Source organism: Primulina eburnea, chromosome 14 (genome assembly GCF_022965805.1).
Source record: "Primulina eburnea isolate SZY01 chromosome 14, ASM2296580v1, whole genome shotgun sequence".
Classification (NCBI taxonomy): domain Eukaryota; kingdom Viridiplantae; phylum Streptophyta; class Magnoliopsida; order Lamiales; family Gesneriaceae; genus Primulina; species Primulina eburnea.
The window spans coordinates 25,456,876-25,482,170 of record NC_133114.1 but is presented as its reverse complement, the minus strand read 5'-3'; the positions used below and the strand labels follow the sequence as shown (position 1 = coordinate 25,482,170).

Genomic DNA, 25,295 nt, shown 5'->3' with positions numbered 1-25,295 from the left:
TTTTTTTCCAATGTGACGCCTATGTTGCATCAATGTGGCGCTGATATGACGTGTACGTATTACCATAGTAGCACTCTCGATGAAAATTATTAAAATTGTCAAAAATTGAAATATGTAGAACTGATATTAAAATTTGACAACAATGAGGACGGGAATTGCAAAGAAGTGACTATACATTATCAAAATTGTAAATAATGTTCCTGATTTTATTGTTTGTCAAATCAATAATATTTCAGAATTTAGCTGGAATTCCATTAATTAACGGAAGAAAAAGTGAATAAACATGACTCTTAAATAGTAGCTCCAAATAAAATATACTCGAGCTCGACACGATTAGCTACTAGAGAGGCCGTGCTCTCAATTGAAATAGAACTTTCAGACGAAGTCCTGGCAAACTACTCACAAGTGAATCGAGTTACTCGCAACTCCTTATCACGAATGTTATTAAATAGAGAATGAAACCTAACTTATTTTGCGTCTTCTTTGTACTTGATACAGGTTTAGGGGTAATGCTAGGAAAGTATCGGAGTTGATCTTTATTTATTTATTTTGTTTCATTAAGTGCCTAGATAATTAGTATGGAATTTTAATTTATATATATATATATATATATATATATATATATATGTTGTATTTATATATAGAAGGTTCTAAAATAGTTCGATTGTCAATATAGCATATTTAGCCATATAAACGAAGATCTGAAATAACTTCATGACAAAAAAAGTTAATGGATAATATAGTTATATTATTGCATATAAAAGATATAGCTATAGGGCTGCAGCTGCTGTAGACCCCAACCCTTTATAAATGGAAAACTATATTTAAATAGAATTAATTATATATATCCAATGCATTTCTAAATTGAAAATTCTATGTTTATAATCAATAATAATGGCTCGGTCTATTCTATAACAAGAGAAATACTTCTCACAAAAGATACAACATTGGAGACAGACACGCATACAAATGTGTCAAGTGTTTAATTCTTGCATCATTATTAAGAAAAATTCAGTGCACACTTGGAGTACTTAAATCTGTTTCAACACACACACACACACACAAAAATATATATATATATATATATATATATATATATATATATATATATATATATATATATATATATATATATATATATGCTTTCGTATTAATTTCGTACATTCCAAGCCCACAAAGGCAAGATTCTATGTATGAATCTGATGCCACACATTCATGGTTCGTTAACGTCGGTAAGAATACTGTCAAGCGTTGGGTCCAGGAGATACAACTCGCGAATGAGTTTATCAACCAAGTGGATCAATATTTATTGTGTTAATAATGCAAAATAATGTGAATTAACAATAAATTATGACGTATATATATATATATATATATATATATATATATATATATATATATATATATATATATATATATAATGTGAATTAACAATAAATTATGACATATATATATAGCTATTTTTGCTCTATCTTTCACCATTAAAGTGATGGGAAATTACCTGAAAAATGTTAATAATGCAAAATAATGTGAAAAATAAATTATAACATATATAGCTATGGTTTTCATCTTTTATTTTGTTACGTGTCAATCCATGGTCTTAGTTCACAATCTACATTTTTTTTTCAATTTTAATCTTTTTTATTCAGAGTGACAACCTCGGCCATTTACATTGTTATATCAGCACTTTTCGATGACATTCTTACTCGGATAAAAATACAAATGAGTGAACAAAGACAGTGAATTGATCGATAACAAGACAAAAATTAAAAAACACGCAAGTTACAAAGCCGAGCAAGTATTTTTTAAGAAAACATTTGGATACACAACACTAATATTATTTTTGAAGCAAGATTAATAAATACATGCAGATGAGGAAATAACTATAAATTTTTCGGTCCAAATTAAGTTGGTGTAAAAAAAATAATTATGTAATGACTTTCCACTCAAATTATATATATATATATATATATATATATATATATATATATATAATGACGGTGATGAGGAAAATTATTATAATTATAATATATAAATATATAGAGGAATAGATAATGACGGTGATGAGGAAAAATTATTATAATATATATTTTAGAGGGATAGATAATGACGGTGATGAGGAAAATTATTATAATATAATAACAAAATAAAATTAAAAATTACAGAATTTTTAAGTAAAACCTACCCCATAATTTTCGAAAGTAACAAAATTAATGGCGGAATTAAAAGGGTCCAAACCCACCGCAAAGAAACTTGGCCACCCTGTCCTGTAAATGAGATGTCCCTTTCTGATTTTAAATACCTAAAAATTCAATATATCTTCCCAATTGTAGGCCCTCAAATTCAAACTCATCTCACCATTTTCTTCCTCCTGATCTCCACAACTCTTCTAGATATTATATTGTCTAAGAACAACTGTCTCCACTTGCGCTTCATCCCATGCATGTATAAAATGTCTGAATCAAGAATTGTATCGCATTAATGCAGCTGAAGCAGCAGCCATGAGCAATAGTCAAGAAGATGAAACTGTTAACAAGCAAGAAGATGATCAGCACCAGCATGACATGGTCATGCCGGGTTTTCGCTTCCATCCGACAGAAGAAGAGCTGGTGGAATTCTACCTCCGCCGTAAGGTGGAGGGCAAGCGTTTTAATGTCGAACTTATCACGTTTTTAGACCTTTATCGCTATGACCCTTGGGAACTTCCTGGTATACATGTGTTTTCTTGTGTTATATTTGTGAATCTATGTGTGTTTTTATCTTTTAAAAGAACCCTTTCCAGTGGCAGACCTACTATATAGTTCACTCCTGTTTATTTCTTGATTTTCAGTTTACGCAAGCATGTAGATACATAAGGGCTTTTACTAGCCGAATTCATGTTGCGATGGTAGAAAATCATCCCTTCTGTTTCTTTCTTGATTTTCATTTCTTTTCATCTATTTTCAATTCAAGGGCTTTCAGCATGATGCTGTCGAATCGGCATAATTTATCATTAAAAAAAACCCCTTCTTTACATTCTTTATTTTCAATTTTCGGCAAGCTGTACAGAAAATTTCCAAGGGTTTTTAGAAACCAGTTCCTAGAGATAGATCAGTATGAGCAATTGGAGAAAATCAACCCTTTTTTCCTTTCTTGATTTTCATTTTTCCACAAGCATGGAAATGAATTTCAAGAGCTTCTATCTATAAGTTTGTTCTGACTGATCACTACAACTGATCACAGAAAATCGGACAAACGGTCGAACACCTATTATATTTTACTCCGATCTGTTATCTTGCTAGCTAAAACTATATATGTTCTCAATATATTGAGTTCTTTTTACTTTTCATAAGTGTGTGTTATTATTTATGGAACTTAATTAATTTTTTTTCCCCTTTTGCTTTAAATTTCTTAGCTTTAGCTGCAATAGGGGAGAAAGAATGGTACTTCTATGTGCCTAGAGATAGGAAGTATCGCAACGGGGATCGGCCTAATCGTGTGACAACTTCTGGATATTGGAAGGCAACTGGAGCTGATAGAATGATTAGAAGTGAGAATTTGAGGTCTATTGGCCTGAAGAAAACCCTTGTTTTCTACTCCGGCAAGGCCCCAAAAGGGATCCGAACTAGTTGGATCATGAATGAATACCGACTGCCTCACCACGAAACCGAACGCCTACAGAAGGTATGAGATAGTTCAGTAAGATATAATCAATAATGGTGGAAATATGTGAAAAAACTAGAATGAAATTTTACCATCTAGGTCTTTCTAAAAGAAACTTCTTTCTAAGGAATTTTAAGTTTCTAATTTCTGATTTTGTTGAAAACCTCACTTCTGAAAAATGTCCATAGATTAATAATATATCCCATGAAATTATGTATATAAGAAGAAACTGGTTTCGTTCTTGATTCATTAATTACTATGTGAAAGTTCATGAGATCCATGGCGCAAGATCTAAAAAGACGTGTCCAATTTTCAGTATTTAGGCTGTTTCATGATTTATAACTAAAGGGTTCACATGAAAAAAGTGCAAGAATTAATAGTTTAACTGATTTATTAGGACACGTGAAAATAATTTCAGTTCTGTTCTTATTTATGGATAGAGTTCGCAATTTCAAACTCTTTAAATATTCTTGTGACCAAAAGACAGGGCAAGACATTAATCTTCATTCAAATTTCAAACTCTTCTGTTATCTTTTTAATTTCATTTGATCTTATCTATTGGAAACTTAAATTATTACTATTTTCAGGCGGAAATTTCTCTATGTCGAGTCTACAAACGAGCTGGAGTCGAAGACCATCCATCTCTGCCTCGTTCCCTCCACGCAAAAGCTTCGTCTTTGTCTTCCTCACGAGGGTCACAATCAACACAAAAACAACATGAAACGATGGACCTTGGAATCGAAACATTCCAAACCGAAGGGATCATGAGCGAATCGAGCCCTAGTAGTAGCACAAACGTTGGAACATCACTTGCACTTTCAAAATCCCATTCTTACAACCTTAATCCATTACTACACATGGCTTCTACCATTGATGCAGCTGCTCCAAGTTCTGTAGAAAGGGATAGAATGATTCTTCTTCACAATAATTCCCAACAAATATGCACTACCATATTTGCAAATTCATCTACTTCACATGCAATTGACGATCTCCATAAATTGGTGAATAATCACTCAATAAATCAAGAAAACCATCAATTCTCTAATAATATTATTGTCCCCACTCTCCTTTCCCGCTTCTCAACATTGCAGCCTCAGCCACAGCAGCAGCAACAGTTTGCTCTGAACGTGATTCCGGGCTCAATTCAGGCGGCTTACTCGGATAGATTATGGGATTGGAATTCAATATCAGATCAGGCAAGCAAGGACTACAACAGTCATTTCAAGTAACTGATTCTTATATAACAATATATATTGATGCATATAATTTATATATATAAATAATCCACTGATTATATTATGTGCCTAGCTAGTGCTAATATGTTGATTCTCTTTTTTAAGCACATGATACATTTAAATTTATGATGAAGACTTTTAATGTTAGTTTGCTTATTAATTAGGGTTTTCGGGGTTTCTTTCTTTCTTTTCTTCAATGTTTTCGAATTTGTAGTAACTAAAAGCTCCTCTTTAAATTTTAATGGCTGTTAATATTAGCCATTGACTTCAAGAAATTATTGTTTTCAAATGCATTAATTAAGAGTGGAAATCCTAAACCGAAATGGGGATGCTATTGGTTAATTTGTTTATATATCTAGCTATTATTTCATCCTGTTAAAGGAGAGAATTATTATTTTTTGAATATATTTATATTTTTTAGCTTAAGTTGTGTTAGTTTTTTAGAACAAGTACAGTGCTAGTGAGTTAGCAATGTAACAGATTTTGGAGAAAAATGTGGAAGTATAAGTTTCATATTGAACGAAAATATTTATTCTGGCCCCTTCATTTAAAGCAACAGTTTTGGAAATTTCTTTATCTAAAAGATTATTAATTATTTTACTCCACAAAAATTATATATTTAATTATCTAAGGGGATTCCAAAATTAAAATAGTATCTGTATGGAGTCAAGCATTGGGATTCCTTGTTCAAAAAAATAATGAATTTCTTTGTCATTCTATGGTTTCATGGTACTGACAAGATCCCAAATGTACTCTGTCTGCAGCTGGTCTGTGTATGAATCGTTTTCACTTCCAAAGGAATTGACATACATATATATATATATATATATATATATATATATATATATATATATATATATATATATATATATATATATATATATATATATATATATATATATAATGGTGTATTTAATTTTATTTCTAAGATTCATTTTATTATGAATTGGAACAAAATATTATTTTTTTCCTCATAAAATATATTCTTATTTATTTTAATGTAATTACTACTTTTTCTCCAATAACTTATCTTTTAAGATTTTAAAAGTTCATCATATCTTTAAAATATTATCACTTGTTCATCACATCTTTAAAATATTATCACTTGCCTGAGACAGGACACAAATTGTTTAGAGTTAAAATATTATATTCGAAACACAAAACCAAATATATTATGCATATATAAACTGTTTAATGTATTTTTTAAAAAATATGATAACGTGTATGAGACGGTTTCATGAATTTTTATTCATGAGACTAGTCAATACTGACCATATTTACAATAAAGGCAATGTTTTTTTGCATAAAAAATAATAATTTTTCATGAGAGACCTAAATAGAATATTTTTCTTATAAAATTGACCAATAAAATCGTCTCACAATATTTTTTTTTGTTCCTTAAAAACTTTCGCAAATAAATCCAGACATAATGTCTCAACTTGAAATTTATAATAGCCATTATTATATTAATGATAGAATTGCTCCAGAAAAATCACGACTCTGCTGAGACAAAACTATTAGTTATGGTAAAGGCCAAAGTAATTTGCAAGCAAACATGAAATCTTGTATCAATTTCATTTGTTCCTTTGGTTGGTAATTAATTTTTAGGGGACAAAAAAAAAGTAAAATTTGTCTTTTATATAGATTTTATTTTGATTTTCTAAGCCAAGTTTTAAAATCCTTTTTCTCACAAGTTTTAACATGGTAACAAAAATTATTTGTAAAGAAACCAAACCTATCGAATTAAAACCATAATTTGATCACTTCGAACAATAAACACCTATAAAAACAAACTCAAAGGACAATTTTTTTGTTTATCCCGAATCAAAATGTATCTAATTTAGAATACTGTTAAATATACAACTAATATATCGTACAACGATATTTACAACAATTATAACATGATATTTCGTTATTATGTAGTGAGATTTTGATATTATATTATGACCTTTTGTATTCAATACACTGCGAGATTTGATAAATAAAATTTATGTATTTATTTTTTATGATGCAAAAATGATTGTACAAGTTTCGTCGTGACTGTAGCATCAGTCTCTAATTTATTACCGATTATTATTCTCAAGAACTAAACCCTAATATATGAAAGAGTTTTGTTCCACTTAAATTATACTCGAGTGTGGCCAATAAATTGGTCATATTTTCTACTTTTCTTTTCACTTTTCTCCCACACAATAAAAATATTTCATATGGCGACATCACTAATTTCATGTGAGATTTTTAAATATGTCAATAAATCGGTTAGTTTTGCTGATTTGAGTGAAGAACTTATCATTGATGATCTACAGAGCTTCATAATCCACGTCAAATAGATATTTGAGCTCCATAAATTTTGTCTGCGAGAATGATTCTTTACGAAAAGGGAACTCGGAGGTCCTTCAATGGTCTGATCTATCTGTTCTTGAGAGTATTCATCACAAAAAATTTACAACTGATACGGGCGAAGTGTTAGAGATTTTTCTCAATTACCTCCGGCCATTGAGAATTTTTAATTTCTATGTTTTTCCTCCGATTGATGTCTTCCAAACACTCAACACACTCTGTAGATGATATATATTTTTCTTATGAGGTGCGTGCTTAGGGACCTCAATCGCTGCTATTTATAGGAATTTTATACCATCGATGAGTTATTGCGGGAGCCTTATTGTCAAAAGAAGAGGCGCATGCACATCTCAATTTTCTAAAATTGAGGTGGCGTACGCATATTCTTTTATCAAAATTTATAGACAATGGTCGTCGACATTTCTTACACGTTTTTTCTTCCTTTGATATGAGCCAATTTTCTTACACGAAGATCGTGGATTTCCAGATATCCCCTCGCCCTCGAGAACGTACACAAATGCATTCCAAGACATGGGTATTTGTTGTATAGGATGCGAGCTCCGAGCTTGAGAGTGAAGTCCAAGTACATTGTAGGGTTCCTGGCCAGTGTATATTGGTGACTTAACTCCCAATGCTTCCCTTGCTATAACTCTAACCTCCTTTGTAGCTTTCTTCGATTTCCTCACTGTTCGTGGATGCACCGCACCACTCTCTCTAATGGTTCAAGAAAAAAAAAATCATTCATGTAGTCCGTTCGGACTAAAGAAAAGGAAAAAATGATAGTTCTACGCGCCCGGTGGCGGAGCCAGGTATCCGATTCTACCCGGACTAGAATTTTAAACTCTAAAATTCTATAATATTTTAAATTGATCTACCCGAACTAATATCAAATTTATCCAAAATTATAAAAAAAATTACATATAAATTTTGTAAATTTTTTTGGAACACCCGGGCTTGATGTGCCTCCGCCCGTGTACGTGACGTGACCCTATGAATATATTTGAAATAATTGAAAGTCTCGAAAAAATGATGGTTCTACATAATTATTTACTTTTTAGTTCTAAAACAAATAATAATAATTTGTTTAAATTTATTTTTAAATATTAGTATTGACATCTATCTTGTTATTTCAATAGCAGGGAATTCAAATGTAAACCGAAAACAGTTGAATTATTACAGTTTTAGTCCAAGTAAAATAGTGTCTATTGAGATCGTGAACTTTCATTTTGAGTATTTGTTTGGTTTATAATGTTTGATTGGTGCATTTTTGTGATTTTGGATTAATTCTAATTTAGTTATGTGCTTTTGTAGTTATTTTTAAGATGTTTGGATGGTTCTAAGGTAGTAGCAAAAAAGTTATATCATTGTTATAATATTGTACGAAATGAATAATTCTTTTAGATTTCAAAAAATTTGCAAAACGTTATCACGAGTCAATTTTATAAGATAGATCTTCTATTTGGGTCATTCATGAAAAGTATTATTTATTATTGTTGTAAATATGAGTAAAATTGACTCATCTCACAGATAAATATTCTTAAGACCGTTTCACAAAAGACCTAATATTTTTAGATTTTAGAGTACAAAAATGAAAATAAATTGAGTAATAATAGGACTTCTGGATGTGGAAAAACAACTACCTTTACTCAAACTAATTTTTTTTTTTTTTGCGTTCAAATTTTATAAATAATTTTACTCAAAATTTAAAATATTTTTCCAAATGACATGTACGTTTATCGTTTTTATTTCGTAATAGATAATTGACGAGACCAAAATGAGCGAATTTCTTGCGGTGATAAAATTTGAAATTTAAAGTTTCTCTAAGATATTCTGCATGTTCACATATATTTATTTTTTATATGATCAAATTATTTTAATTTATCTAATATTTTAATGAGTAGGTTTTTTATGAGATGGTCTCACGAATCTTTATCTGTGAGACATGTCAACCCTACCGATATTCACAATAAAAAGTAATATTCTTAGCATAAAAAGTAATATTTTTTCATGGATGATCCAAATAAGAAATATGTCTCACAAAATACGACTCATGAGACCGTTTCACATATACTTGTCAAATTGGGTTAGGCCCGTCGGGCCGGCCCGCCCCGCTATAAAAATTGAGCGGGTTGGGTTGATAAAATAGCAGCCCGTCTGGAGGCGGGCCAAATGGGTTGAGCCCGTTTGGGTTGCGGGCCCAAACGGGGCGGGCTGGCCCGCCAAAGCCCGCCAAATTAATGTAGAATTATACATTTTTAAGTTTTATATAAAAATTGGAATAAGTCTCACGCGCCTCCATCACTCTCTTATCTTATTTATTTTTTATTTTTCTCATGGGCCTCGCCTCCATCACTCACTCTGGTAAAATCTCAATCTCTGTAAATTTTATTCATGAATCTAAAAATAATTTTTAAGCATAACAGGTGTTTGTGAACCCAAGAGCGGTTTCGTTTGAAATCCGACGAGTTGCAGTGAAATTTTTTGGACCCGATGGAGGGTTGCTAATTATGTGTATTGTTGAACACATAATATTTTATAAAATTTACAACTGTCTCTTTCCTTTACTTTATGTTCTCTCCCATGTCTCAATCTTCATGTTTGGTTTAATCACTTTGCTTTTTATGGATTATGTTGTATGCTTTCTTAATTTCTTATTTCAATGTTTTTAAGTATTTTATGAAACTATTTGATTGAAATATATTTTTCTTCTATATTTACTGCGATAATGTTTAGCATTTTTTTATTTTAAAAAAAATAAGCGGGTCGGCCCGCCTAACCCGCGGCCCAATGTGGGTTGGTTTGGGTTGGCCATTTAAAGGCCCGCCAAAATGCGGGCCGACCCGCCCCGCCCCGCCTAATGGCGGGTTGCCGCGGGTGGCGGGTCGACCCGCCCCGCCAGCCCGTTTTGACATGTCTAGTTTCACTTTCACACAAGTTTTTGCATATTTTAATTTATATAAAATAATTAATTTTATGTGATAATATTTTTTTATAAACGGGTATTCACTGTCAACTCATTGTAATTATACACTTTTTTGAATATTTTTTCCACCAAACTAAAAGTATTAGCTTATTTCATACTTTGACAGCATATTTATAAAAAAAATTTACTCAAAGCTACCAAATTAAATTTAACCTGATAATTGGTTTGTTGAATGTTGGAAAAAAATTCGACATACACACAAACTAACTAGCACCAAAATGGCAACAGCAAGAGGAATGAAACTTTTCTTCGTGAAATTTATAAATAACTTCACAGATACACTGATCCTAGGCTTGGTAATTTTATCCACGGATTTGGGGCCGTGGGAAAAAACCGAAACAGAGACATAGATCCTTGATTTTTTTGGGATAGAGTTCGGAGATTTTTTTAAATCCTGAAATAATTCGGAACGATACGGAGATATTATCCTCCTCCACAAACCTATCACGAAAGTATTATTATTATTACTATTATTATTATTATATTTTTTTTGAAAATATTAATAATTATCATTAATAATATTAGTATTATAAATAATTTGGGTTCAAGCTCTCCCCATTAATATTTTGAAATGGAGTTGGGATGAGGATGGGGATTTGATCCCGCGAGTTCGGGTTTGGTTTCAGGGAATAAAAGCGGGGATCAGGCTGTATGGAGGCGGGGATGGATTTCAGGGACGGGAATGGCAAACCTGCCCCGTCTTGCCCCGTTGCTGCCCCTAAACGGTCCGAAAATCTAATATCACCTCTAATTAGCTCCAAAATGCCCAAACTACTGTGCAAATTATCTAAATAACAGCACCAGGGAAAAAGTCTTCTCATTTAAAATTGGCTCAGGACTTGCAAATATGCAGAGGTCCAAATGTAAATCACATTTGCTTCAAAGTCGTAATAATAAAAAATAAACAAGGATGAGATAACTTGAGCAGCTCAATATGGATGACAAAATAACGAAGTCGAAACTTGAGGTCATACCCTTTTGTATCATCTACGGTATCTGTTATCTGATGTCCTCGATCTCGCACAAACTCCAAACCACGAAAAACGTCCATTTTGGTGTGCATTAATAGGTGTTCCCCTTTGATCCTGGTTTTGTAACACACGAGTTGTAAAGGATTTAATTTAGTATAGAAAAACGGAAAGAGATGTGACAACTTACCTTTCCCCCTCTATGAGTTCTGGTGTTGTTCCAGCAAAACAAAGCAGTGCAACCGCCTGCTCCTGATCCTGATTCATATCCCCTAAATTGAATGCAAGAAACACGAGTTGGCTCTGGATTTTTGGAAACGATGTAGCATGTTGTGTACTAAAATTTTAGATTAAGAAAGCCATTGTTCAGGGAAAAACAACCAGGAAGAAGGAACCAAAATTAAATATCACAAGAGAAAATTGAAACTAAGAAAAGATTTCTTCTGTCCAAGTGTTTGTCACAGAATCATGATTATCATATGATCACTTCTAAGTTACTTAAGAACCCCGAGTCCCCGACCTTGCCTCATTCTCGGAACAATTGCATTGCAGATTAAATTCTCCACCACAAACAAACAAACATGATCTGATCAGAAAGCACGAATTGAAATTACAATCAGACGAAGTTATGAAAAGTTTAAAGATATGATATACAATACCACCACTAGTTTTTGTCTAAGAGACAATCTGTTCATACAAATGTATTAATTCAATCTTGGCTAGTACGTGGCAGCAAGGATTAGCTTTCCTTCAGCATTTTTTTTTAAAAAAACCTCGTTTTCAGTACAAAAACTTGTTCTATTTTGTTTGTTTATTCATGGTCAGCCTCGTGAGATTATGTTGGAATTTTGCTATTGATTTTCTTCAGAAAAGCAACTCAAAACTATGTTATTCTGTCCATCCATGACCAAATGCCCAAAAAACAAAACTTTTAACTAATCCCCGTCTCTTTTTACTTTAGAATAATTACCATCCCTTTGTAGAGATATATCATATGGGTAAACACTAATCACAATAAAATAATACACTATTCATAACAATAACACAATATCGACTTTGATGTGATTAACTTGACAGATCTCGCATAATTAAAAAATAATCGAAGGATTGTAATAGATTACAAGTAGCAAGGAGTGAAAAACTTGGATGGAAGCTGAGTTTAGTTTATTTCGGATTACTTTAAATTTCACGTCTAAAGACTTTAAACAAAGGTAGAGCTTTCAAGCAAATACCAAACGAAGCAAAGTCCACTTCTTCATTTGTTATAAAAGGCGAGCTATACGTAACCTTCGGCTCCTAAAAGACTAAAAATTCCGCCAATTATACCAAATTTGATATTTTGTTATGTCTATATTGATAACTGACCAAGCCCATACTCGAAATTTGAATTTATATACAGTGATAACCAAATTTCAAGATTTCAAGTGATAATATTATGCATGTCAAAGCATAAAAATCATCAGAGATAACAGAGCTAAAAAAACTCCAACAATTATAAACGCATGGAATCATTAAGTTGGTAACTCACATGTTATCTTTGTTGAAATCTCTGGTAAAGCCGCTATTATGCAACAAGCTTGGAGAGATGGGGCAATGACTGATCCCCTTGACAACATGTTCCTTTTGTTGTTGCATTTCATCCTTGATCTTTAGAGCTTTGATTTCATGATTTAACTCATCTTCCCAGTGCTTCATTGGCACCACATCCAGAGAATTCATTGGCTCCATGTCATTTGGATTATACATTCCATCCTGTGGCAAAATTTGATTCCTTTCGGGTTTCAAACGACTCATTGATCCGGGAGTTCCTTTCTCCATTGCTTGCAACCAAGCAGTTTCTAATCTCTGCTCTTGAATGTTGGATTCGATTCTCCGGACAGGAATATCCATCTTTCTCTCTTTTGAGATGCTAGTGTTTTCGGAAGTTTCTATTTGATGACCTTCGGACACATTAAAGCTTCCTCTTGATACCTTCAATGGGATATGGAGTAAATCAAGATCAGAATTACCTCCTGTTATATTTGATCGTGTGGATTTGTTTTCCATGTTTATTGCTCTGTTTTTGTCCATCTTCGTTTGACTTGAAGAATCTGGTACCAGGATAATTTTAACCTCCACATTGCGGTGTAAAACAATTTCAAAAGAGTTTGTGATGCTGCTAAGAAAACCTTCTGCTCTGGTTTTGACATTGCTATCACCAAATGCAATGTGAGCAACAAAACCACCTGCATACAGTAGTTTGAAGGTTGGGGACTATTTAAGAAAATGTTCACTTTTACACATTAATTCCAACAAAAATTGATTAAAAACGGGGATTGTTAGCAAAATATGTGTACACACATGATGCTAGTGCTCCCCGTAAAGGGTTTACTCATAAACAAATTGTAGAACCAAGTACCATTCGTTGTTTCCAAAGTTATAGCTAGGGATAACAGTACAACTCAAAGTTTTAAAACCATACAAGCCCAAATAAACACATTTTCAATTACTGTGCTACATATGCAGCGACTCAGGAGAACAAAGGCAAGCATTATTCTCTAGCATGTAAAAAGCAAAAGGAGACAAAATAACAACAGGTTTTGAATATATAACAAGTTCTTTGCAACTTTCACAGTTTTACCTTTAAATTCGGATATTGATACAAGCTTCCCATAAGAATGGAGGAGTTGCCTCAATGTCTTGGAATGACACTTCTCAATGCACTGGAGCCATATATCAGCCAACATCTTTGAGTCCATGCTTCTTGAACTAGATTTCCCACTTCTGAAGTCATCATGTGAGTATCTCAGTCCTTCACCACTCAAAAACTGGTTTTGAAAGGTATTGGAATTGAAACTGGCAGCACATGTTAGTGAAACGGGATTCTCTTTGTTAGTTGAATTGCGGTGAACAGCATTTATCACAAAGGATGAGGGAGAACCCGATTTATCTGGTAGAAACTGGCCCTCGGTTCTCTGCTTGTGGGCAGCAGCTTCTTTAAGGATGCTTATTCGGTCTTCTTCAGTTGCCTTGGAGCTTTGTAGTCGACTACTTCCTGAATGACTTTGATTGGGAGAAGGCATGGAACCTAATTGTAACAGAGTAGCAGTGAACCAAGTTGATCGTTCACTTGAAAGTCTTAGATGCTTTTCTGCTTCGGAGAGGAGTGTCAGTGCACGCTTTAATCTGTCCACTTCTTTTTCAGACACTGACAAAAATTCAATCATACATTACTTGCAACACATCATTATATAAACAAAAGTCAAAATCGTTATCTTTAATCACGAAATAATTATTCAGCCTAAATGTGATGGTTAATACGGCACACTCCACATACTCAAGAGCAGTAGGAGAATAGTAGAGCTGCCAAAAGATATAGCATCAAGGAACAGCAAAAATGCACATTACATCTCGATCGATGTACCACACAAGTAGCCATACATCAGCACAAATACACATTACATCTTGAATCTCGATCGATGTACCACATAAGTAGCCATACAAAATATCAGTGGCAGTTACTCTCCAACTACAATAAATCCAGAAAAATCAAAAAGTGTAGACAGCCTTTTATCTTGGTAACATGTTAACACATTTATTTTTGCTCCAATAGAGAAAAATGTAATCAAATTCCTGACATGGTACTGAGAGAATCAACATGTTTTCACTCTCAGACAGTTTGAGCTCTAAATAAGATTTGATTGTTTACTCTGTCATTTACCTGTTTTGCTTGAAGAAGACACCAATATGACCCTCAATCTCATAATGCTAGTATACCGCCCACCTTCTAAAAGTATTACTCTATTTTTACGAAGCTAAATGAGCCATCAATATCAATTAAAAGGGTAAATCCACAAACAATTCAAAATACAAAGTGGAAAAAAGGAAGAATAGAGGCTCTCACAATTTCTCCCACCAAGGAAAGAATCATTGTGCCTGGCATCAAGGGTAGGATAAGTTCCAGCAATGATATCAACAATAAGAGTCGCCATTTGAGACATTAATGCTATCGGATCAACGCCTGAATCCATCAATTCTCTGGCTCTAATCACTGTTTCTGTAGCGTTGGATGACATGGCTAACTCCAAAAGCTCCAGCAATTTTTCATCAGAAACAACCCCAACCTACAGAAAGAAAGCACATTTTTGTAAGGTAGTTTGTTAGATTCAAATCATGAAAACAAGGAAAAATTTGGTAAGAAGTCATTGGTTATGTTTTTAGTTCGAGAATTGTATGAACTTTCCTATTAACATGCCACTCGATAAATTTTTTCAGATCGCTTATATCAACAGACATTCTAAAATTGTTTAGTAGCAGAAATTATAAAGAGAGAGAGAGAGACTACAAGGAACAGAAGTTCACTCAAACTTACCAGTTCATTCACCAAGGAAATAGATATTCTTTTTCCAAACAAACTCAACTGGTCTAACATGGTTTCAGAATCTCTTAACGACCCATCCGCATTTGAAGCAATCAAATCTAGGGCATCCAACTCAACATCCAAATTTTCATCAGCGGCAATCTTCCTCAGCCGAGTGACAATGTCTCCATTTCTGATTTTGCTAAAAAGGTGCTTCTGACAACGTGACAATATGGTGTGTGGTATGTTGTCAATATCTGTCGTTATGAGGATGAAAACTACCCGTGGCTGCAGTTTCTCAAGGAGTCGAAGAAAAGTCAGCCATGTCTTTGAGGGCAATAAGTGACATTCATCAATAATAAAAATCTTGTATTGAGATAGGGCTGATAACCGTATCACCGAGACATTTTTCAAAAGAATTTTAATGTTGTTGATTCCCTTTTTATTAGAGCCATCAACTTCCTTAAGATACCTATTCTTACCAGATATGGAATCTGAGCATTCCCTGCAGACACCGCAGGGTTTAGAATCAGCAGTGGCAAGGCAATTCAAAGCCATGGCAAAAATTCTCGCAGCTGAAGTTTTTCCAGTTCCACGAGGACCATGGAAAAGATAAACAGGAGCGATCCTTGTTCTTGTAATTGCACTTGTGAGAGATTGGACGACTATATTTTGACCAACCAATTCCTCAAAAAACATAGGCCTATACCTGTGACACAGGCTACGGACATTTTCAGGAGAACTTTCCTCGTGTATTTCCCCATTGAAAGCAGCTAACTCTAACCCTTCTTGACTCCTGCAACTCGAAGACCACCTCCTTCCGTCTAACCGACTCGAAGCCTCCAAATCAAGCTCCCCAAAATTTGTGGAAATTCCGTCATCGCTATTCCCACTTCCACTTCCCATAGATGATCCTCCTTGTCCATTGCCACTATTGGCAAGAAGGGGGACAACACTTTGAGCACCAGTCCTAGAAATCGGTCTCCTCTTGTTGGATCCCACGGTTGACCGGTGATGCCTTTTATGATACATTGTCCGGGTTCCACAAAAGATGCTATTCCCTTTCCTCCTTAACGTATCTGAAAGAGACGGAGAACAACTCCCACATCCAATTCTAGACTTTGGTGTGGACCTTCTTGACCAATAACAAGGAATTCCACATCCTTGTCTCCCAGGAAAATCCAATTGATCATCGACTTCATCATCTGCATCATTAATGGATCCAGTAGTGGCAGTCCCAAGACTCAATGATACTAGGATTCGTAAGTCCATGTTTATTATAAGAACTAGTTGACAATGCAGGTGTACTGTATGAAATAGAGTCGTCCTCTTTCCTTTGACTCCTCAACAACTTTGTGGGTGAATGAGCCCAACCTTTATTTTTAAGCTTAGCTAGCAATGGAGAAATTGCTGACACCCTCCTTAAGTCCTCGGAGTTGCAGTAATCTTCAGTATCATCTGAATGATCAACCAAACTCGCCAGATCATACCTCCCTATTCCAAGACTAGGTGAACCCTCCACGATATTTTCGGTGCCTCCAACGAGTGGCATCTGCTTTCGCAATTTTTCATTATGATTCCACAAGCTGGCACTAGAATAATTACTCCTCTTTGACTTCTTCCTAATAGTACGCCTAATAGATGGAGAAAATCTCGTATCTTTACACTTGAAGATAGAAGAAGCATACTTATCACTCGAATAAGCATCACTCTTAGAATCGTTCCCACCACCATCCCTCCCGTCACTCATGTTATCGACATCATCAACACACTCTTGATTCAAAAATAACCCTATATTCTTGATGTTCTCTATATCGTCGACACCAATCTGCCGACTTATTTCGCTCTCAGATTTCTGGCTCTTCCAATTATACAAAAACACCATCCTCTCTTTCTCTTTCACATTCACATCGCCCTTATCATTGGCAACATTAACATTACTACTATTATCGTTAATTTCTTCGTTCAATGACCGTTGCAAACACTGCTCAGACAAAGAAGAAATAGCTTTACCATCAATCAAATCATGCCGTTCATTCTTTTGATGATGCACGTAATGATGCTTGGTGAGGGATGGGGCCGAATTCAGTGGTGACCGCCACGAGGAGGAAGTTCCAGGATCCTTTAAATTTCTCGCGGCCTTCCGGATTTGTGTCAGTTCCTTCTTCAAATGCAGGTTACTAGGATCAATCCCACCTCTGCCACCACTTCCGCCGCGCATTTCTACAGATGTCATCAAATTACTGCCACTACTCCACCAGAAAACCGCAGCAACAAACACAACGGAGCAACATAAACACTACCTCAAATCCACATTCTGGCCATATATGTGAGTTGAATCAAAAGAAATTATTGGTTTTGCACTAAGAGGAGGGACGTACAGATCCGACATAATTAATTTCCCTTTTAATAATGGAACTTTCCTCCAACAGCCATAATAAGGGATGGGGCAGAAATTAAGCCTACACAGCCAGTAGAGTGGAAACTAGCCCTGTAGAGGAAAAATAGTGCAGGGCTCCAGGGAAGAAAAAAAAAAGTACGGAAAGGGAATGAATCACTCCATGACAGCTGCAAGAATGGAGGGATGCATAGTTTTTCCGTGTTCAATGTGAAAGATTGAATCTTTTTTCGGTTCTGAAGAAAAGGAGTAAAAATGGCAACAGGTTTTCCCTCTCTGGATAGGAAGTGGCCCGCCCAAGAATGAATTGAATTTTGGGGCTCCAAAAATTCTTCTTGTAATAAGTGGGGATTTTCACTTTAATCTTGATTTTGTCTGAGATTTAGTTCTTGATTTGTTTTAGTTTCCATTTTCCTGTTCATGTTTTCAGTGGATCTGTTCATGTTTTAGTGATCCACTGATTTTCTTTTTTATTACAAGTATTTTCAAGATTCCATTTCAAAATTCCTATTATTGTACAAAACGTATGGTTGGTATAGCCTTCAAATAAATTTACTAATACTAGTAAATGAACATTAAAAATAAGATCATATTTAAATAATATTGACATACATTTTTAAAAAAAATTAATAATAATAATTCATATTAGTAGTCCTATAATTTTAGTTATTATATTTCGACCCCATTATTATTATTATTATTATTATTATTATTATTATTATTATTATTATTATTATTATTATTGTTGTTGTTGTTGTTATTTTTTGGGTATGAAATCTATATTAAATAGATGCAATAATAATTGGCGAAATTAGAGTGAAGTGGAGTAAATTTCTAAAATCTTTGGATATTAATATATTTATTTTTTTATATTTTGGATATCAAAATTTAAGATTTTGTTTTCTGATATTTTTTATATTATATTATTATGATTAGCATTTGAAAATGTTTTTTACCTTTAAATATAGAATTATTACTTTATTTCTATATCCTAACTTTGAACCCATTCTTATAATAAATATGACTTCTCGAGTATCATTTTTTATATTAAATTATTTATATTAGCATTATCACAAAATAAAAACCATTATATTATTCTTGTCGTGTGTGTGTGTGTATATATATATATTGTGTAACTAAAGTCAAAAATTATTTTTTTTAAAGTAGTTTTAGTTTCTGCTCGTTAATTTGCTTCAGCAATCATCGATTATTAATGTAAAAACATAGTAATTTTTGGATTATCAATTTTTATAAAAATAAATTAGCCATATATATATAAATAAAATACAAGAATGATGGGATTGGATTCTCTTCTTCACGTGAGCGCATGTGTTGTACTTTGACGAGGACCTATTCGACTATTCCCATCGCAAGTCGAACTTCGACTTTATTTTAACGATTTGAACATTGAGTAGATTAAAAGATATTAAGTTAATTATAAAATACATTTTCGTTATGAAATATTATAGTTTGAGATAATAATGATAAAAAATATTTAAAATTTATATTGACTGATAAATAAGATAGTCATGTTGGATCAATTAAGGTTAGATAAACTTATATGTAAATAGTTATGTGTTGTGAATTGTGTGAAACTCAAATTGAAATAATCGGTTAAATGTTTTGTTAATGGGCTTTAATATATATGATTAGTTGTTGGTATCTAATGTGCAGAGACAAAAGAATAATGTTCTGTTTTCATAATGGACTAAAATATAAATATTGAGATTTAATGTGTAGAGACAAAAGTATAATATTTTGTCTTTGTAATGAACTGAAATATAAATATAATAAGATAATGATAAACATTATCTATGTAGTGGTTATGGTCTCCGTATCGCGTATTATCATGTTCTTTATCTCTGACCTCATTATCAAATTTATGTTCAGAAACAAAAGAGCTAAACAAAGAACACGTAAATCTGGAAAAGATCAAAAAAAATTAATGATTACGACTTTATGTGCGCTTCTACTACAATTTATCGGTTTATTTTTTGATGATTTAACAAAATAGATTCTAGATCTTTCATATGATTATTCTCCAACAAGTCAATCAAACTTGCCATAGAGGGACATGGCAGCAAACAAAATTCATTCGAAAAACTAGTTAGTGGTAGGACTAAGATCTGAAAATTTTTAAGTCAATATTCATTCAAAACATATATAATATATGTTATTTTCTAACAATTATGGTAAAAATTATATAAAAACACTAGCACAAAAAATGGAGACTCATTGATTTCGAATTCACATGAACATGTTTGAACAGGGAAAAAAAACTTATTACAATAATATAAAATCATTTTTTCTTTAATTCTTCGATTCAAACACATCTTTATAAAGAGTCAGAAGTAAAAAGAATATCACATTTCCAATATCATATATCGACATCATTTCAGTTTGAGTCGATATAAACTGAAGGATTGTCCAAACCCCATAACCTCCATTGCCCATGGGGCGGGCCAAGTGATCAAAGCATCAAGAAAAGCGACAGTAGACAGCGGAATGATCGATCATACATGGATTGTCCCACCCCGAAGCCAAGAGCGACAATTTCATTTGACGTTACTTAAATTTATTATTTCATTTGTGCATGTCCTATGCTAGCTAGACGTACTTAAATAAAAATGAATGACATTGAAATTATATATATTCTTAGCCACAATTTGTGTAAAATTTATGAATATGTATATCATGATTCATGAAGGTTCAAATCCAATTATTAATGGTCATGTCTGTCATTTCCAAAATTTCAAATAATGTTTATATAATAGCTATGGACCAATGAAATTATATTTAATTTCAAACACTGCCAAATGATATGGATTTCTAATTTATAATGTTTATATGCGTGTTAATGTATATTATATTCATTCAAATATCGCGCACACACATACATATACACGTGATTTTGATATGACGTTTACCATCTATGCTAACCTCTTTTTTCATAATTGAGATAACACTCATATAGTGGATGTACAATTTAGACGTGCTTCATCACGTAAAATATGTAAGTGTCACATCAACGATTAACATATATAGATGTGGATACGGTTGGTGGACAACATATTATATATATAATTTCAGTATCATGTTTTTATATATGTATAAGCAAATTTAAATTATACATATATATAATTTCAATAATTAACAGGATAAAGATTCTTCTTTTTTTGGCTAGTATATGTATGCAACACATTCATTTATTGTTATATATCTACATGCCTCCTTTGTCCATTGCTAGTTTGACTTTGTGATAGCGTCTTTAATAAAACATCAGTAACAACTTGCAACGCAAAAAAAATAAATAAAAACAACAAAATTAAAAACACGAAAGCTTTTTAGAAATATTCTCATGACTAAATTTGTGAGACGTATTTCTTATTTAGATGACTCATGAAAAGTATTACTCATGATTATTGTAAATATAATCAAAGTTGAGATAAATATCAGTGAGATCGTCTCATAACAGAACTATTAATCTAAAAAATGTAACAAAAAATTAATCACCAAATAGACCTTGAAAGCACATTTACACCACCATTTCCTTCACATATTTGTGATATATATCAAACAAAAACAAAAAAAAAATTGTAAAAATCTTCTGCAAAGATGGTATGTATTTGTTCCATCGCATCCGTTTAGGAAGGTCGAAAACCCCAAAATGAGTACTGCGGACTCGATCCACTTTGTTTTTGTAACATAATTGATCAAACGATTCATGTGAGCTGAGCCATTCCCATGTGAAATGACATTAAACTATTGCTTTTCTATATTATTATAATTATTATCCGAACAAAAATATGATTGAATGACGTAGCCCTAAGCCGCTAATAAAATTATTAAATATTTGTTGCGATCGAGAGGGCATGCGCAGAACGGACATATAAAAAAAAAACAAGAGATAAAGAAATTAAGAGACAAGAAATAGAAATTTAGCTGGCTAGCTCAATACACACAATGATTAGTGATAACAAGATTGAATGGTTAGTAATAATTCGTATTTTAATTTGTTATTATATTTTTATTATTCTCACTTCTGACATGTTAAATTTATATATTTTTATTTTAGTTTGTTTTAAGATGAAGTTTTATGGTCTTGAAGCAAATTTGATCTAAAATGATGGTTTTCATCACAATTTAAAGTTACAAAGATGTAATTTTAAAAGGAAAAAAACAAAAAACTTCTAGAACAAGATGTGATCGCGTCTTATGGCTGTTTCGCGACTTACTTGTGGTTGCATAGATAAACTTGAAAGTTTGATGACAATACCATATTCTAGTATTTCTAACTGTGGTATTTGAATCATTGAAAACTTTCAGAGAAATGAATATACTATTAAGAAAGAAAAGATATGATAGAGTTTTATTTCATGAAAAAATTAATTTACATATTGATAGACCTAATATCTTCATAGTATTATTATGTTTTATTCTATTTTTTGGTTTTTTTATTTAAATTTTTATCTTCTCACTCCACACCAACTTCACCTGAAAGAAAGAAAAAGCGCATTTTCATGTTTTTTACACAATTTTAAGCTAAGTTTTTTATTCTGATTCAAGGTATTTTTGTGCTATTTCAATTTTATCACTGTGATGTTTTTGGGTTTTAATTTAATTATATTTTTTGTTCGAGTATTTGTTAGTTTATGATTTATTTATATGAAAATTATATTCGATTAATCTGACAATTTAATTTGATATATGATTTTCTATTGTTATCCATGAGTTCATTATTTGTAATTGTCGTGAATGATTGACACGTGAATAGCTATAGATTATGTGTGTTGAACTATCATAACATATTTGATCTAAATAAACCAACAAAAATGTATTTATCAATTGTAGTTATCTTGTTTGCTAGATTTTCAAGATTTATTGTTTCACAAAACAAAAATGTTATTTTTAATTAATATGGAACGTTCTTGTGCTCAGTGATTACTGATAAGTTTTGATTGAATGTTGTGTTTTGTCAATTAAATTAGGAGAACACAAGAATTTAGCGGCTATTAATATAATTATAAGGTTAATTACTTAAAGTTGTATGAATAGATAATTTGTTTGCCAATAACCAGTGATACAGTTGAATAGTAGAATCCCTTGAATCAGAACTCTGTAAGATTGAATTTTCTCTTTCGTTAATCATTCATCGTTGTTATTTAATTCCCGTTCTGATTTATTATGAAAGAAATAAATCAATGGTCCATGTTGATCGACTCTGATCACCATTACACTCATTTTTTAGAGAGTAAAAATTTAAGTTTGATGTCTCAACGATAGCATATCAAATATATATATATATATATATATATATATATATATATATATATATATATATATAAGAGAATTTAATTTAATTTACAGAGATAAAAATATAATTATTCAAGAACGTAAATATTCAAATTTAGCAATCAATAAAGCGCATTTAATTAACTTTTGAATTTTTGGGCTACCTCTCACGCTTTTGAAGAAACCCCATGATCCTCTGTATATTTGAAAAAAAATTAAAATATATTTATTTTAAAATTATTTCGTGTATATAACAAATTTAGTCAAATGAAACCATATTAATGAGAATGGAGTTATACTAATAGCTAGTTTTATACGAATTATTGATATTTTGAGACGAGTTAATATTTTAGTTATTTGTTCGTTTGTTTTTGGTAAAGAGAAAAAGGAAATCTCATAATATTCAAATCTTTTAATTTTTTATTTGAAAAATCTTTTAAACTTTTTTAGGAAACAGAATTTGTGTGTTGCAGCTTCTCGGTGAAAACTGATAAAAATGATTTGATTGATGCAAGACAAATATTAATATATGGATAAATAATAAGACCAAATAAACATAAGATTAAATAAAATAAATTATCAACAAATTAATAACGTTCACTTCAAACGGTGCCTTAATTGTTTTGTGTGCTAAAAATTTATTATTATATTACAACATTACTCGAGAATTGGCTCTTAACCTTTCCTACAAAACAACCAATTGTATGATGTATAGCGTATCATGATTTTAGATAACATATATTAATTTATACAACAATTTTTTTAGAGAAAAAAAATTGAAGTAGGCAATGATACTGATATTTTACAACATAAATATTACATGTAACAAATATTTTATCAAAAACTCATATAAAATATTTGATATTATATTTGTGTTATGATCAAGAGTTTATCACAATGTTAAAAAGTTATAGTTGCGAGTAGAGACGAAACTTTATTCGATCTCTTATATCGTGATACCACATATCTCATATAAGGTCGGCGAACACAAAGTGCTGCACTATGTGGTTGCTAATGGGTCGAGATATTAAGCAATAGGCGGGGACGAACCACCTTTGCCTTCGAGGGCAACAAAAATTATTGTGTGCTCTCACACTCCAACAATATGTGCAGGACCAAATGCTTACCGTTTTACCAAAAGATATATCTAGTGGTAATGATGCAACTCAAATCTTTTAAAACGTACATCACCTCAAGCATCATGGTTCGATCGTTCTACCAAGCAGAGACTATTATTGCATTCAACAATCTCTCTCTCAATAATTGCACTCCTTGCGATCAATGAGAATCGAACCCGTACTTTGGCTCTGATACCAATTGTAGGATCGAGTGCTTACTGTTTTACCAAAAGCTATAGCTAGTGGTAATGGTGCAACTCAAATTTTTTAAACCGCACAGCAGCTCAAGCACCACGGTTCGAACGCTCTACCAAACAGGGACAATTATGCACCTAACAATATGTAAATGATCCCAAGGGTATATGTCTATTTATTTCTTAAAAAATATGATATAATATCATACGGTAAAAAATCAATTGGTCAATTTTTTACTATTTTGCTTTGTATATTTTCATTTGTGCATATATATAGATTTTTTATATGATGTCAATCATGTTGACTTTAAACTCATTGTTGATTGAACTCATTGTTGAAACGACACACATTTAATGGAGGGTTTTTTTTATAAATAATTTAAAAATAAAAATTTATTCAAATTTAATTTTTTTAAAAAAAGATTTGCATAAATATCGTAATCCGTGCTTAGGAACGTTACTATTTCGTAAGCACAGATCATGCTCCACAAGGGTTCCACAAGGGTGAAACCACAAACAACAACAAATACAACGCAGATCCGCTCAACCTCAATCACAGGAAACTAGACCGGCCCAACAATCTATTCAATCTTTTTAGAGGACTAGTATGCGCAGGGGACGTGCAATCCTAGTGTTGATCAATGTAGAATAATCATTTACCTGAAAATATTTATATTTTCTTGGTTGCTTCAAGCTTGAATATTTATCCAAAAAAAGAGATTTGTAAGATCGGTTTATAATATCAGTTTTGGATCATCACACTACATGACCTCTTATCTCACATAT

The 25,295-nt window shown here is 32.2% G+C and overlaps 2 protein-coding genes across 2 annotated transcripts; one reads left to right on the top strand and one right to left on the bottom strand.

Moving 5' to 3' along the window:
* Window positions 1-2,359: 2,359 nt before the first annotated feature.
* LOC140813077 (protein FEZ-like) lies at window positions 2,360-5,003 on the top strand. The gene is made up of 3 exons (XM_073171502.1): window positions 2,360-2,709; window positions 3,395-3,663; window positions 4,230-5,003. The coding sequence occupies exons 1-3, from the start codon at window positions 2,502-2,504 to the stop codon at window positions 4,869-4,871; spliced, it is 1,119 nt and encodes a 372-aa protein (XP_073027603.1). The 5' UTR covers window positions 2,360-2,501; the 3' UTR covers window positions 4,872-5,003.
* Window positions 5,004-10,963: 5,960 nt separating this feature from the next.
* On the bottom strand, window positions 10,964-18,302 carry LOC140811412 (protein STICHEL). The gene is given in 7 exon segments (XM_073169262.1): window positions 10,964-11,285; window positions 11,359-11,440; window positions 12,697-13,393; window positions 13,789-14,355; window positions 15,052-15,271; window positions 15,520-16,740; window positions 16,742-18,302. Coding segments are annotated over 7 exon segments (3,891 nt in total). The 5' UTR covers window positions 17,744-18,302; the 3' UTR covers window positions 10,964-11,183.
* Between the last annotated feature and the right edge of the window lie 6,993 nt (window positions 18,303-25,295).

Excerpts from the sequence above, each read along its gene's own strand:
- LOC140813077 (XM_073171502.1), top strand. The coding sequence starts at position 2,502 with ATGAGCAATAGTCAAGAAGATGAAACTGTTAACAAGCAAGAAGATGAT. Across the intron at positions 2,710-3,394 it reads TGACCCTTGGGAACTTCCTG|CTTTAGCTGCAATAGGGGAG; the intron begins GTATACATGTGT and ends TAAATTTCTTAG. Across the intron at positions 3,664-4,229 it reads AAACCGAACGCCTACAGAAG|GCGGAAATTTCTCTATGTCG; the intron begins GTATGAGATAGT and ends TACTATTTTCAG.